General features: G+C 48.3%; 4 protein-coding genes across 4 annotated transcripts; 2 read left to right on the plus strand and 2 right to left on the minus strand.

Annotated features, from left to right (window-relative positions):
• Positions 1–1,964: 1,964 nt before the first annotated feature.
• On the plus strand, positions 1,965–5,002 carry H6S33_002157 (uncharacterized protein; the record flags this gene model as incomplete). The annotated part of the gene is made up of 2 exons (XM_044833514.1): positions 1,965–4,844; positions 4,901–5,002. The coding sequence occupies 2 exons, from the start codon at positions 1,965–1,967 to the stop codon at positions 5,000–5,002; spliced, it is 2,982 nt and encodes a 993-aa protein (XP_044693300.1).
• A 536-nt stretch (positions 5,003–5,538) lies between these two features.
• H6S33_002158 (uncharacterized protein) lies at positions 5,539–6,061 on the plus strand (the record flags this gene model as incomplete). Its single annotated transcript, XM_044833515.1, has 3 exons — positions 5,539–5,576; positions 5,652–5,909; positions 6,019–6,061. 3 exons carry the CDS (start codon positions 5,539–5,541, stop codon positions 6,059–6,061), a joined length of 339 nt encoding a protein of 112 aa, XP_044693301.1.
• A 4,011-nt stretch (positions 6,062–10,072) lies between these two features.
• Positions 10,073–11,308, minus strand: H6S33_002159 (uncharacterized protein; the record flags this gene model as incomplete). Its single annotated transcript, XM_044833516.1, has 7 exons — positions 10,073–10,098; positions 10,185–10,365; positions 10,444–10,584; positions 10,655–10,729; positions 10,794–11,002; positions 11,114–11,219; positions 11,306–11,308. 7 exons carry the CDS (start codon positions 11,306–11,308, stop codon positions 10,073–10,075), a joined length of 741 nt encoding a protein of 246 aa, XP_044693302.1.
• A 1,140-nt stretch (positions 11,309–12,448) lies between these two features.
• Positions 12,449–14,090, minus strand: H6S33_002160 (uncharacterized protein; the record flags this gene model as incomplete). Its single annotated transcript, XM_044833517.1, has 8 exons — positions 12,449–12,835; positions 12,887–13,146; positions 13,209–13,366; positions 13,422–13,532; positions 13,609–13,733; positions 13,789–13,836; positions 13,912–13,956; positions 14,019–14,090. The coding sequence occupies 8 exons, from the start codon at positions 14,088–14,090 to the stop codon at positions 12,449–12,451; spliced, it is 1,206 nt and encodes a 401-aa protein (XP_044693303.1).
• Between the last annotated feature and the right edge of the window lie 1,145 nt (positions 14,091–15,235).

A 15,235-nucleotide genomic window follows, 5' to 3' on the forward strand; every position in this document is an offset into this window, starting at 1 on the left:
CCCCAAAGCCGCTGTCTCCACTGACACCACTGCTCAACCAAAGCTAGCCCCAGACTACATGCCCTATCCCACATATATCCCCACGGACTAGATGTCTCCTAAGCTCAGCTACGTAACTCTAAGGCAAATAAGTATCCCCGCCCATACAAAGACTGAATTCTTCGGGAGCAAAGAAACGTCTAGGTAAGAATCCAAAGCCCACAAAAGCCAAACCCAAACCCAAACCGCAACTACCCAAATATCGACTCCAAACCAAAGTCTCAAACTCACAGCCCACATCCCGCACCCAGCCCACAGCTCTCGGCGCCTCAAAGCCATCCCCCCCCCCCTTGCATTACTGCCTAAAACAAAAGCAAGCTACAGTCTATATGCCTCACCCCCTCATGCCATATACATCACCACTAACTCGGTCAATGCCACCTAAACTCAGCCTGTTCAAAGCAAAAGAGCATCCCCACATGACATCTCAAGCAAGGAGTGAAGAGGAGCCTGGAATGATGTCCAATTCCCAAAGTCAACCCCCAAAAGCCAACCCCACGAAAAACCGAACCCCATGAAAGTTAATTCGACCCCAAGGATCCAAAAGAACCCACAAAGCCAAAGAACCCACAAGCCAAGCCCGCAAGCCCACAGGCTCACAGCAGACCCCTCGCATAGCGGCCAGAGGCCGCCGCTGACTATGGTTTGGTCAATTAGTGGAGCTTATGTTGCACAGCTGCAGTTAGTTGCCTGTATCTCATGTTGTAGGAGCGTAGAGAGGGTAGGTGGCTGTGTGTGGGGGTGAATGTATAGACATGGAGTGGTAGACAAGAACGGGACGGCTATGAAGAGGAACCTGGGCGGTTGGCGAAGAGTAGATGAGGGAGAAAAGAATTGTGGCTATGGGGGTAAAGATAGACATGAATCAGTGCGTAGGACAAGAGTAAAGACAGTTGCGTGGAAGAGCACAAATGGTGCGTGAAAGAGAGTAAAAATCTCAACAGGGGATTGAGCGGGTGGATTTAGCTGGGTAACTAGCTGGTTAGTAGGAGGAGTGTGGATCATAAACGATCACTCGGTTTATCTTGTACTGGCCGTGTTGGATATGTGTCGTTCAAACAGTAAATAACCCGCTGTCAAGAGGAATGGTGTCCTACCCGGGCTCCTGTAAGATATGTAGCTTGTACTAGCTTTAGACATGGACATCAATTGAAAAACTCTAAGACTCGTCCTACTTTCAACAGCCAGCAGCGCGTTTGTTTAGCTTGCTGATACATAGGGTACGGGCGCGGGACGAAGCGATCAATTCTTATTTTCATCACTGGTGAGATCCTCCTATGTGGCCCAGCTTCCTGAAAGCGATAATGGGAAATACTGATGGGCCTGGCCCGGGGGAGTATAGATATTTGATTCTATGAACGAGCGGCTACAGCAGGCCGAGCTAGAAAGAAAGAGACGCTCTGTTTGAAAATACCATTGACTTCCATTGTTAAGAAGAGCTTGACCTGATCAATTGAAGTTATATACGTAATTATAACATCTTAAGTTGGAATTGACCACGTTCCCAAGAGGCCACCGTTCAATAAGCTAGCAAAAGTCCAGATAGTGTGACGTGTTCTCGATACTGTCCACATCAACTACATAACAGACAATCCATTCGGGAACCATTCCAGCACCCGACATCCACCACGAGTGACCGTCCGTGAGCAAACTCACACACTCAAAACCACAACCACAACTACAATCACAAATCCACCAGCACCGCGATCCCAGAAAGCTAGTACTACGGTTTTCAAAAGCCATCATCCACAGCTAGCAGCGCATATCCAGCTGCCCGGGCAGCACCCCAGGGTTAGGGTTCCCACACACCGCTCCACAAAGCAACCACCAGCATATATCCAAGCTCCGTTAATTCAGGAGGGGCATCTCAACCTCATCTGAAACCCCTTCACGCCCCCCCACAAACCCGCAACCAAAAACGCGCAATGGACGAACTCGCCGGCCTCTCCTGGAGCTCGACGTCCCCAACCCCAAACAGCAGCAACAAACCCCCAGCACTTAAGCCAACAGGAATGTCGTCGTTCGCAACCACCACCAACAACACCCTCCCCATCCGCCCCAGTCCCCTCTCGTCCCGCACGGCCTCGCCAGGCCTCGCGTCGCCGCCGGCAGGGACGGCGTCAGATAGCTTCGCGAACCTGGTGAGCTTCGGGCGGAGCAAGCAGGCGTCTGAGAACCTGTCGCTGCAGGAGCAGCAGCGGAGGCTCCAGGAACAGCGCGCAAAGGAGGAGCAGGAGCGCAGGAAGAAGATTGATGCGCTATTTGGCGGCGGGGAAGCGAGTGCTGGCTTCTGGGACTCGCTGGAGACGGGGAAAGGGGGCAGTCATTCGGCACCACCGCCTCCTCCTCCGCCCCTGGATAATGACGATGAGGACATTCTGGCGGCGTTTAGTGCGTCAGTGCCGGTGGACAATAGCTCGCATTATCCGCCGCCGTCGCAGGTGTCAAACAGCTCTTACAGTACGCCGAGGAGCGGTACGCCGAGGAGCGGTACGCCGAGGAGCAGTACGCCGAGGAGCGGGACTCCGCGGAATGGGATGGCACCGTCGGGCTCCCATTTGCAGGATTTGATGGGTTCTACGAGTTCGAGCTACAAATCGGCGGAGCCTATAGATCCATTCGACATTGAGAACCTACCAAGCCGGGATACACCCACCACTACTACTACAAATAATAATAACAATACAGCCGACGATGACTTTGACATCCTAGGTGACCTCGCAAAGCCGGTTTCTGAGCTTCCCCCGCGACGAGACCCTACACCCCCGCCGAAGCCGCAAATTGTGGAACCACCGAGGAGCGCAGACCCAAGGGACCCGGTGATTGCCGAGATCATGGAGATGGGGTTTACGGCTGCGCAGGCCAAGAAGGCGCTCATCGAGACCGATTCCCTGGATGTCCAGCGGGCTGTCGGGTGGCTACTAGAAGAAGCGCACCGGAAGAGCCGGCCGGCGTCATCGCAGCCAATCTCGAGATCTGTCTCTGAGCAAAGCCAGCGCGGGAGACGCAACGATGAGGGCGGAAGGCGCAGAGAGGAGGGTAGGGAGGACTCGAGTGTACCTGCCTGGGCTAGAGACCGGAGCCGAGAATCGGGCGGCGAGAAGGACATAGGTGCATTGGCCCAGGAAATCGGTGGCACTCTGTTTAAATCGGCAAATAGTCTGTGGAACACGGGGAGGAAGAAGGTTGAGAAAGCAATTGCCGAATTCCAGACAGAGGGCTCCAGTGGGGAGGGCGGCGATCCAAATATGCCAAAATGGATGCGTGATCAGCAATTGGAGGCCAACACAATCCCCGCACGGGCCCGGGAAACAGGAGACAGGCCGTCAAGAAACAGGTTCGACGACGAGGACATGAGGCCTGCACCAAGGGCTGCACCAAGGGCTGCACAACGGTCACAGAATGCCGCCCCAGAGCCGGCATTGACCGAAGAGGCCATGATGTTAGAAGCTGGAAGCGGGCCTCCACCTAGGAGAAAGCAGGAACGAGAGAGAGAGCGGGAACCGTCTTCCTCTTCGCCGTTTCCACGATCCTCATCAGCCGTATCGGAGAAGGAAATGATCCAGCGCCAGCGCCAGCTCGCATTCGAGCAGGCCATCCGGGACAAAGAGCGGGAGATGCGGGAGCGAGAACGGAGGCAGCAGTCTTCAAGCATCCCCAACAGCAGTGAGCGGAACAAGAAGCTGACGCGCGAGGCCGTCGAGGAAGACAGCTCTGTGCAATACGTATCGAGAAACCGCCGCCGCCCACCGCCGCCAAACGTGCCATCGAAACCCAAGCCAGCTACCCCAGAACCCCCGCAGGGAGATCTACTATTCGGCGGTGGGCCAGCACGGGAACAATCACGCAATCCATTCCAGCAACAGCAGCAACAGCAGCAACAGCAGCAACAGCAGCAACAGCAGCAACAGCAGCAACAGCAACAACTCCGACAACCCGCCCCCCGCCACTCTCCCGCCCCAACACCCACCCCACCCCCCGCTCCACGGCGCACAATCCCCCCCCGCGCCGCCGTCCCCCTCTCTTCCGCCGCCGCCAATACCTCAACAGCCTCCCGCAAAGAAGGCACAGAAGCCTTCAAACGCGGCGACTACACCCTTGCACTAACACACTACACCTCCGCGCTCTCCCCCATCCCCGACGCTCACCCCATCCGCATCATCCTCCTCTCCAACCGCGCCCTCTGCAACCTCAAACTCGGTGACCCACGCTCTGCGCTGTCTGACTGCGAGTCCGCCCTCAACATAATCGGCCCCGCTCGCGGTGAAGGCGAGACAATAGCCATCGACGGCGCTCAAAAGGACATGAAAGACTTCTGGGCCAAGACAATCACACGTAAAGCCGAGGGCCTCGAGCAGCTCGAGAAGTGGGCTGACGCCGCCGCAACCTGGACCATCGCCGTGGAAGCCGGCGTCGGCGGCGCTGTTGCCGCTGCTGGCAGACGCCGCTGCGAGGCCGCATTGAAGCCGAAGGCGCCACCCAAGCCGAAACCCGCAGCACCTGTGCGGAGGCCTGCGGCGCCGAAGACGATGGGGGATGCGACGGCGGTACGTGCGCTGCGGCAGGCGAATGCTGCGGCGGACCGTGTGGAGGATGAGAAGCTTGCGCTGCACGACAGCGTTGAGGCGCGGATCGGCGCGTGGAAGGCTGGTAAGGAGGGGAATCTGCGGGCACTACTAGGAAGTCTGGATGTGGTGCTTTGGGAGGGGGCTGGGTGGAAGAAGGTGGGGATGGGGGATCTGCTGATGCCGAATAAGTGTAAGGTGGCGTATATGAAGGGGATTGCGAAGGTGCATCCTGATAAGGTATGTAGACTCTTCTATTTCTACTTGTTTATTTAGTTTGCTAATAATTGCTACAGATCTCGCAAGACGCAACGACAGAGCAGCGCATGATTAGTGCTGCAGTGTTTAGTCTTCTCAATGAGGCGTGGGATGGGTTCAAAGCTGAGAACGGACTGTAGTTGAGTTCGGGAAATGGGGTTTCTTTTTTTTATGTTTGTATTTTTTTTCATCAGAAAAAGAAAAGTAGGCATTAGTTAGTTAGCGCGCGTACGGACCCGGTAGACTGTGCGGGATAGATTTTTCAGGTTATTGTGGTAATTAGGTTGTTAAATACATGTAGGCAATGAGAATCGGGGAATGGCAGCTAGCTGGGGAGGGGATTGAGTGTAGCCAGCTTCATGATGCTGTAGCGGTGGAGTGAGTAGCTGTACTTCTCCACGAGACTAAAACAGTGAATTGATAGCTAATAAAAAACGAGCATCTAAAAAGTTACATTACTAGAATTCCTGTCAAAACTATCATTCTCACCATACCCTGTGTAACCAGTCAGGATCCCTTGGCACAATTTGCTTGGCATTCCATCCTTCATGCGGCTCAAGTCCACCTCAACAACACAGCTCCATCACCACAACCACAACTACCACGGCCACTATCACCACCTCATCCACCACCCTCCATATCACCACCCCAAATTATATACAACCCCCAATCCACAATGGCCGAACTCCTCAACAAGCCCCGCGCAGACCTAACGTATCCCCCCCCCCTTCCCTCCCTCCCCAATCCCCCATCCTCCTACCATCATCCCACTAACACATATCCACATAGCGAATACGAGATCGCCGAGCTCGAGAAATACGAATTCAGCGCGGGACCCCTCTCGATCCTGCAGACGGCCGTGCGCTCGCACAACCAGGTGCTCATCTCGTGCCGCAACAACCGGAAGCTGCTTGCGCGCGTCAAGGCGTTCGACCGCCACTGCAACATGGTGCTCGAGAACGTCAAGGAGATGTGGACGGAGACGCCGAGGAAGGCGGATGGGAAGAAGGGCAGGCCGGTTAATAAGGATCGGTTTATCTCGAAGATGTATGTATCACCTTTGGGGCGGCAGAGGGGGTGTGGGGAGAGGCCCCCCGGGGGGGGGGGGATTGTGGGGGTGATGGGTGATGAGTGCTAATATATATGGCGGTTGTAGGTTTCTGAGAGGCGATTCGGTGATCCTTGTGTTGTTGAGTTAGGGGGGGTTCGTTTGGACTGGGGCTTTCTTCTCTTTTCTCTTTCTCTTTTTGCTGCTTCGTTGTGGGTGGGTGTTGCGTAGGTATTGACCTTAATACAAAAAGCGTGATGCCTGGAAACTTGAATTGTTGCGTGACTGAATAGCATATCGTGTCTCTCTCCCAGCTACCAAAGAATTGCTATACACTAGCTACTTGTGTGTATAGAGGTGGATATATTGAGGTTGTGAATATCAATTGTTGATGATGATATGGAGGAAGAGCTTCCCATATGCTTAGGCCAGCTTCAGGAGTGGTCAAAGTTGTCGAGGAGATGTATATTTGTACTGCTGTGATTTATGTTATTAAGAGGTGTGCACAAGTACCATTGGAATTGGGGAAGATATGGCGTTTTCGGATCACTAGGTATCACTCGCATCGATTTATTGAAGTAATAATTGCCGCTAACCGCGATGGAGCCACTTCTTCATACGTGCTCTTCCATGTGGGCTTGTAGATATTAGGTATATGCATGGTTTTTCCGCATTGTCTATAGAACGTTCAGAATTAGTGTATTGAAATTCATAAATGGTAGTGGTATTCCCTCCATAACTGTGATGAGAAAGAAGAACTGGATTACTTGCCGAATTTTTTTCTCGTGCCGAGCAAACCTATTCTTCCTGATATGGAAGAGTCGCAACGACTTCACCTCACCAAATAGCTATCCGATTCATGAAGTTTTAGGGCCGTTACTTCGTAGCACTCCAATGTTTCCGGATGAGGAAGAAAACAGCTGGACACAAGAAAATTTGGCAAGTATTTCATGTGAATATGGGTTAGGGTTTCGTGCGAGTGGTTAACACAAGACCTACCAACGTTGGAAGCATAAACCACTTGGCTTATACAGGATAAGACATGGTCCCTATAAGAAGTTGTTAGCGGGCGAATAGTAAGCATCGAACTAAAGGAGTACGACCGGCGTTGCCGCACCAACCTAAACAGAACTGTGCAATCATAAAAGATCACTCGAGAATAAAGACAGGCCATTCCAAGCCATCCCTCCGACCAAAAAGGCTACATGGCTTGTGACTGACCTGTCTAACAGGTCTCTGATGCTTTCCCTATCTCCCCCTGGTATGCACCAGAATAAGCAAAACTTCCAGTCACGAAGACCCTAGTCTTGCTGCGCCACTGGTCCCTACTACGTAAGCTTAAGATTATGTAGCTACATATATCCTCACTGCATACTCAGACTTTCCCACTGTCCAAAAATAGTCATTACGAGTCACAAGCTGATGAAATCCCGTTCCGGTATCTCTTCTCCATGGCCCACTTGACCCCACCTGTATCTCCAGCGCTCAGTGTGAGAGGGAAAGGGGGAGGGCCTACGTATTGTACTAGCTACGCATACCACCCTCCGGAATGAACACTAAACTGTCGCTCGATCGAGGCATGGAAGCACTTGACTTCGTGTCTGCCCAAGATATAATAACTAATCGGACGTAGGATCCTAACGCCGAAAACGACAATCCTTCTGCAGGTCTGGGCTTACAAGCTGCAGCTTGGTCGACCGACAGCTCGTATGGCAAACCCTACTTACCCCCACATGGCCGATGAGAATAGGACATCTATAGGTAATGTGCTTCGCCGTCTTTCCCCACCTAGAGATGATACGAGGGGGGGGGGGGGAGGGAGAATGTATTGTTGGTAATGAAGATGGGAGCTCCTCGGCCGGTTTCACCTAGACGTAAAAGCATACTGGGGGGAGATGGACTGCCTCCTCAGCTGCACTAGAGAGATAATGTTTTCGAGACAGGCCGGAACCATATTGGCATACTCTGCCAGATGTTTGCTTTTTGTACTCAGGTGTGCAGCCCATCTAGGGTACCTTGCTTCGAGCCGTTTTTTTTTAATGCGCTGCATGGTACGTCGTTTCTTTATTGCATGCAATTTATGACATACGAGGCTTTCCCTCAGTTTGGCACCCTATCAACAATGTCGAATGAGCGCTATCGGGTCCTGCAGCATAATCAACGGAAAATAACACTTTTCCCTTCCCATCACAGTAACAGCGTAGATGTACCTGCACTCAGGTTACACAACTTACGCATCCTCACGGATGCAAGATGCTGACCTTTGTACTCCGCGAACCAATTATCATGATCCGGGACCAGACGTAATAGACACTTGTGAATAGCTCATCTACAACGGGGTGGAATATGCACATGTGCGCTTGGAAGCTGGCATCTTCACTATAAACGGAGGCATCGTGCTGTACGACAGAAGAATCATAAATCTCTCCACATCCTGCAGTATGAGATATCGAGCATATTGGGGTTCCTACATGCTGTAATACCTCATGGAGCAGTAGCCAGTAAACTCTGCGGGATATGATTATATAGAAGCAGAAGTACCAAACCTCAGGAAGATAGTACACGTGGGCATATGGGTCCAATGATAATGCCTTAAGGTCGGCCTCGGATTCCGGTTGATGCATACCCCAACCAATGCAAAGGCGGTCCTTTCTTTTTGGCTTTGGAAGAGTCGCACAACAGCAGTCCAGTTGGGCCAATAAATACCACGGCATCGTTCATGTTTTCGGGCCGTTTGATTATGCACAGGCGATAGGTCGTCTACGTAGGTAACTTCACCATGCCCTTTCCCAAGGCGTACAAAGACATCCCGTCGCCGAGGTTTGCCTCGTACAACTTTACAAAGCTCGATCCCATCACCCTCTGATGTCCAAACCAGCTTAATGCTCCAGTGACTGGGCTCGATTAGGTCATGCTTAACTATACCTGGCCTTAGCACAACATTCAAGCTTTAATTTGATCTCGGGAAAAAATTGGAATTTGTGGTGTCCACAAAGGCCTTCGATCAAGGCTTGTACTTTCTGTTGGCCCTTGCATCCTGCATAGGAGGCAAGGCGGATTTCCGAAAGAAAAATAATAACCTGTCTTCAAGCACTGATTCTATATTTGCACTTAATTACCGAAAGCCCCCGCGTGGCTGGTGGCTGTGCAGGAGATGCAGCGAGTGATCTCTCATGAACGAGGCCTGTCCTACCCGCGCGTGGCGATCATAGGTCGATTAATTGGTTAATACTAGAGACTTGAACTTAACCTCAATAGAGATAGCTTATTATTCTCCGTATTCTCCCAAACCTTCATGCCTTAGATTATGAGCTAGGAGTATACGATGAAGATATTCTTCACAGTTTTTTGCAACATTAGACAATTGCAACGTCCACTACACTGTTTAAAGACTCCAGCCCTGCTATCTTCATGGGAGAGTTAGCTCTCCCTTCTTATCACGTGAAATGATGAGGTGGTTCGTTCATAGATCAACGCACGGGTCCCGATAGAGAATCGGTGGCAAAATTCAATGGAGTACAATATGATATGTACGATAAACTAGCTTAGCAAGTTAAATACATGTACTTGATGTTTAGATAAGTGCATTTAGATAACCGAAGTTTAAGGCTGACTTGGGCTGGTCGTCTGTGCTGGCCACTAAACTCTCTCAAATTTGCAAGGCATAATATAATAGCGTGCATGGACTGAAACCTGTAATTATATCTTGACCTTCTTTTGGCACGACGTAGAGATTTGAGCCGAGTTTCTTTGTTTCCTTTTTCTTTTCCCATACAGGTACTTTACCCAATGTACCTACAATATATGTATGAAGTATGTACCTTGCCCAGCACGGAAATTCGGACTTACGCTATATATGGCAGCTATTATGTATTCTACGAAACAACGGAGTTTCCGAATGTGATAGCTGACTGAAACTCCAAAGTGCTCGGCCGGAGCTCAACCATTAATATTACAGAATGCTAGTTATCAAGTACCAAAGACTTTATGATAGTCACTTGATATATAACTTCGCACTCACATAAGTAACGTGACATTATAATTCAATCACAGCGAGTAATTATATAATTTTGATGTCACGCTCTGTTGCCTGTTTGGGTGTTCATATCCATTTTATTGAATTATAGATGTATTGCATGATACTCTATTAAAACCCACGCTTTTAAGCCGAGTTGATAATATCAATAACTATATGATTTCATCAGCTCTCCTAATTCTAGAAATATACGCTTGAAACAAATCATAGCGGGTAGGGAAGAGAACAAGCAACTTACAAGCGGGCTTCAAGCTAGCGCCACCAACTAAAAATCCATCAACATCCGGCTGGGTCGCAAGCTCCTTAGAGTTCTTGTCGGTGACAGAGCCGCCGTACAAGATCCTGGTAGCATCTGAGGCTTCAGCGGAGACCTTTTCCTTAAGCCATGAGCGGATAGCAGCGTGAACTTCCTGGGCTTGCTGTTGGCCCCACCGAAATTAGTTGAACTTCAAGGTCATAGTTTGAATTAGAGATGCAATCAATCATATTACACGTACCGCAGTGGTGGCAACCTTTCCGGTACCAATTGCCCAGACAGGCTCATACGCAATAACAATCTTACTCCAATCCTTTACCTGTTCGGCGACAGCTGCAAGCTGCCGAGTTACGACATCGATAGTGACTCCCTTCTCACGCTCCTGTTGAAGAAATTATTATTATTGGTCTCATTTGAGAGAGTGGGAGGGAAGAAGAAAAGGCGACACAAACCTCCAATGATTCACCAATGCAAAGGATCACACTCAAGCCTGCATCAAGGGCAGCCTTGGTCTTAGAGGCCACGAACTACTCAATTGAATTTAATAAGTATATCACGAGCAATATAAAAAGATATTAGATTGACAGATACCTCATCAGATTCGCCAAAGATACTCCTACGCTCAGAGTGACCAAGAATAACCCAGTGGACCTGAGCATCCTTGAGCTGCTGGGCGCTAATCTCACCAGTATAGGCACCGTTTCCCTTATCATAGATGTTCTGAGCAGCAACCTCAACGCCGTTTCTAGTGATCTCCTTCGCAAGGAGAAGGTACAAAGCCGGGGGTGAGATAACGACCTCTGGGAGAAAGTTAGCTTCTGTTTTTGTAGAATCTGTTCTTCGCTCTGGTGAAAGATTCTTCTTGGATAAAGGAACCAAATATGGCTATTTGAAGAAGTTGGAGTACTAACCAACACTGTTGTTCAACTTTGCATTGTTGAGACAATCGATAATGCTCTTGATTGAGGAAACAGTCCCATTTGACTTGAAGTTACCACCTACAAAGAATTTACGAGCCTTGCCGGAGGTGATTCAAGTTAGTGAAAATTCTTTGAGCTTTCTCTAAAAGATTGGGGGTTCAGAAGATGAAAACAGATATCCACCATTGTATTTGGTATGTGATTATTTTTGCTTTAGCTGCGATTGATTGTTCTGTTGGGGCTTGGAGTTGTAGTGTTGATGAGGAAAGCTTGTGGAATTAAGTGAGATCACCAGCGGGGTTGGCGGGGGAGGGGCAATCTGTCGCACAATTGCAACCACGCACCCATGCTCTTCTCCTCCCACGCACGCCATAGTGCTCTATGTGACTAATAGATCTCAATTTAATGAAGTCCTCCAGGCTGCTTGTAGCGGTCAAGTAGCTGAGTACAATGAGTTATCAAATAATATCAACCCTAACCCTAGTCTTGAGTCAGACAACTTAATTCATGGATACAGGCTATATAATAATCCCGATTCAAACGCAAAACGTCTTGAGCTAGATTTCTCAAGGCCCCTTTGGCGGTTGATTAGGTGGAATTCGAGCGTTTAAGCCATACGTATCTATGTATGTATGGGCGTGGGTACTTTGATTTCCATCAATACTCCACGATTAATATAAGATGTACATGTAGGTATACGTATATGTGCCTACATGATGTAGGTAATTCAATTGCATTCAGCCCTAATACTATGACATGGAGTACATGTAAATGATAGTAATACTCCTGTAGCACATATACATGTAGCTTACCTATTATTATAGGACTTCTTTTAGTAACTATACATGTAGCTATACTCTAGTAGCACTGTGCGTACATACAATGCCAAACTTCAAGTCTCAGATACGTAACTATACCTATAGTTAATATACATTTTCCCCTCTATTTAGAATATAGGTCAAATCTTCATGCACGATGTAGTACAATACAGCAGCGCTACTGTATATACATATAGGTACTTGCTTACCAGCAAGTAAAAATCGTAGCCGACATCCCTGCTTTAATGAAGGTAACCGAAACAGCTTTTCATGGCTGCATCTTCACATCGAGAAAGTCGCGGCCAAATTGGGGCCAATCACGTTAGGCTGATTATTCAGTACTGTTATCGATAAATTCTGAACACAAAATGTCATCAAAATAAGTGATGAAAAAAAAACCATATCCCTACTCAACACTTCAAAGAACAAACCCATTCAACTCTCTAACCCGATATATGTTTATTTAAGTAGTTACCTCCACACACTCTAAAACCTCTATAGAAATCGATCAATCAGTAGCCTCAGAGACAGGAGACTTCGCCTTCTCAAGTATCTTTTGGTACTTTGCATTGTCAAAGACCCAGATACCATCAGTCTTCTCTGGTTCTAGAACGACGCCAGATTTATCGCCGAGGGCTTTCAAGACGGGGTCTTCCTGGACTCTAGTGAAGTATCGTCTTTCCCACTCTCTTCCTTCCTCCTTCTCTTTTTTCCGAAGCTCGCGCTGCTCATTTTCAATTTTTGTCTTTTCCGCGCTAGTGGTTTCGAGGTCGCCATTAACAATTGCAGATTGGACTTTAGCCCAAGCATTCCTCGACTCGAGAGGATCTTGTTTCTCAAGAGGGGCGATATACAAGGGCGTAGTTTTGGAAGCCTTTGCGTTGTAAAGATCGAACTGTATTCCATAAGTTATTGCATCTTTTACAGGAAAACTAGTCTGACAAACCTCCTTCTTGGATTTTCCTTCCTTGATTATGAAGCTATCCGTCCATTGACCATCAATTGTGTATAGAATATCCTTGCTACCTTCTTTTGATAGGGTTGCCGTGAAGGTATTCTTCTTACCAGTGACCCATCCTTTTCCACTGTATTCAATTTTGGCGACATATCCAGTAGATGAAGTGATAGTGCTGCTCTTATTCAATTCAACATATGGGGATCCATAAACAATTCCCTCAATATGGAGAGATGGGAGCGTGATAACATCTAAGATGAGTCAGTGATACCGACAACAAATTAGGACTATGATAAAAATGAGCTCAGCTGACAATCTTCGTTGAATTCCTTCAGGTGGTATTTTGCATGACCAATTTGCTTGACAGTGATTGTTCCCCTGGTAAACGATGCTTTTTGGCCATTGTAACCCTCAAGTTTTACTCCATGCTTATCATTGATAATAGCGTATGCAGTGACTGGTGGGTGGTGGCTATAATCTCATCTATCAGTAAGCCCCCAATTATCCAAGAACCCAGAGAGCTAACCTGACTTGCTCCGAGATTAACTGAGTGTCGCCGATAACTCCGCTTGGGTCTTTCCAAGTGCCAAGAAATAACTCCCCCAAAAATGGGTTCAATGGCTTCTTCTCGGAACCGCTATTAGTAAGTGTATTAGTACTCGAGTATTCTCTTCGTCCAAACCATTCTTCCAAGGCATGAAGGAAGAATTTACAGTTTCTCGTTCCTGGAGCTGTATTGTTGCTTCAGTGTCGACAAGAACCACTTTAGCACCGCCAGAGCTCTCTTCTGCGGATCCTTTTCCTGTGCAGGGGCTACAAAGATTTCCGGGTGTTCCGCCTAGATATTAAGTCAGTACGCTTACTTCAGCCCAAGTAAAAGGGGCCAAACTCACCCAGTACCCGGAATACTCAGTCAAACTAGTAACACTCAAAATAAAAGGCTACATGCGAGATCATGTCAGCACTACGTATACTAGAGGATTGGTATATCTGTACGAGAGATCTGAGAAACGAACAGGTGCTGTCAAGCTCGCCAAGTCGCCGTTGAATGATGCGATGGACTGTAGTTGTCGCCATTTCGTCAGCACTGCTTAGTCAAATAAAAGGAGGGAGATTAACAAACCTTTAGAAATGGTCCCCAGGAACTCTTTGCAGCTTGCGGCACGTCACTACCTTCTTCTCTACTGGTACTCATAATGGCGGGGGTGGTCTAAGTTGATTAAAAATGGGTAGGCAATACTCTAAGTGACAGTTGAAGGGTAAACGCAAATCAGAAGCAATAGGGGTAGTTAAGGTAGATTCTTTGGAGCTGACGATGTTGGAGGTGAAAGGAAGGAACGACGGATCTCAATTCCACAGGGCACCCGCATATTCGCTGGGCAAGGGCGGGCATATTACGTTATCACACCAAGAGTTGGCTGGGAACGATCCGACGAATGACGACACGGCCGGCGGCGGACTTAGACAGTTGACGGTGATTGGTGAAGGGCATACAAAACGTACTCTATGTACATGTACATAGCTAGGGACATGCAAACATGTTACATAACATTAAAGCCCTGTTTTTCTAATGGTTTTGTCGACTTTTGAGGTTTAAAGTTTTTAACCTAGTACGAGGAAATGGATTATTAGTATACAAATTCGGTTATGAACAAATTGGGTTGCAATTGTGATTATTGCCGAGCTTTTTGCCTCCAAGGTTTATGTGTGCTGTTGCCATACTTTATGCCTGACTAGGGGTTAGCCCGGTATTACTAAGTACATACTCCGAACAGTGATTGACGACCTTGCTTTTAAACTAAATTTGAATAGAGCGTATTTGCCAACCGTCAATTTCAAGAATTTACAAATTGTGGGGCTCCGAAATGGCAACCGGGGCTGTTAATTTTGAATTTCGGTGGGGCGGCGTGCTGTGAGATATACCAGGAGGATCACAAGTACCCAGTTTTGTTACTACCGAAGCTAGTATCATGGGTATGAATTTTCAGTTCCAACAGCGTACTTCACAGGTAGCGTGATGGGTTGTCTGGTTTTCGGGGTTTATTCTGTCATACCGTTAACCAGATCGATTTTGGCCACTGCGGGGAACTGTCAATTTTGCCTCCCGAAACTGTCAAGTTTGAAGTGTCAATAGTTGAAATTGACGGTTGGCAAATACGCTCTATTATAAGTCGCTGACTCGAGTCAGTCAAATCAACCAACTACATGTACGATGCAGGGGACAGGATATCTTTATTACTTGCCAGATTTTCAATAGTAGGACGGATTTTGGGCGATTCTAGTGGTTGCTACCTAAAATTCGTCCTACATATACTACATGTATTAAAAATCTAGCAAGTT

Source organism: Morchella sextelata (assembly GCF_020137385.1).
Source record: "Morchella sextelata strain SCLS chromosome Unknown scls_12, whole genome shotgun sequence".
NCBI classification, from domain to species: domain Eukaryota; kingdom Fungi; phylum Ascomycota; class Pezizomycetes; order Pezizales; family Morchellaceae; genus Morchella; species Morchella sextelata.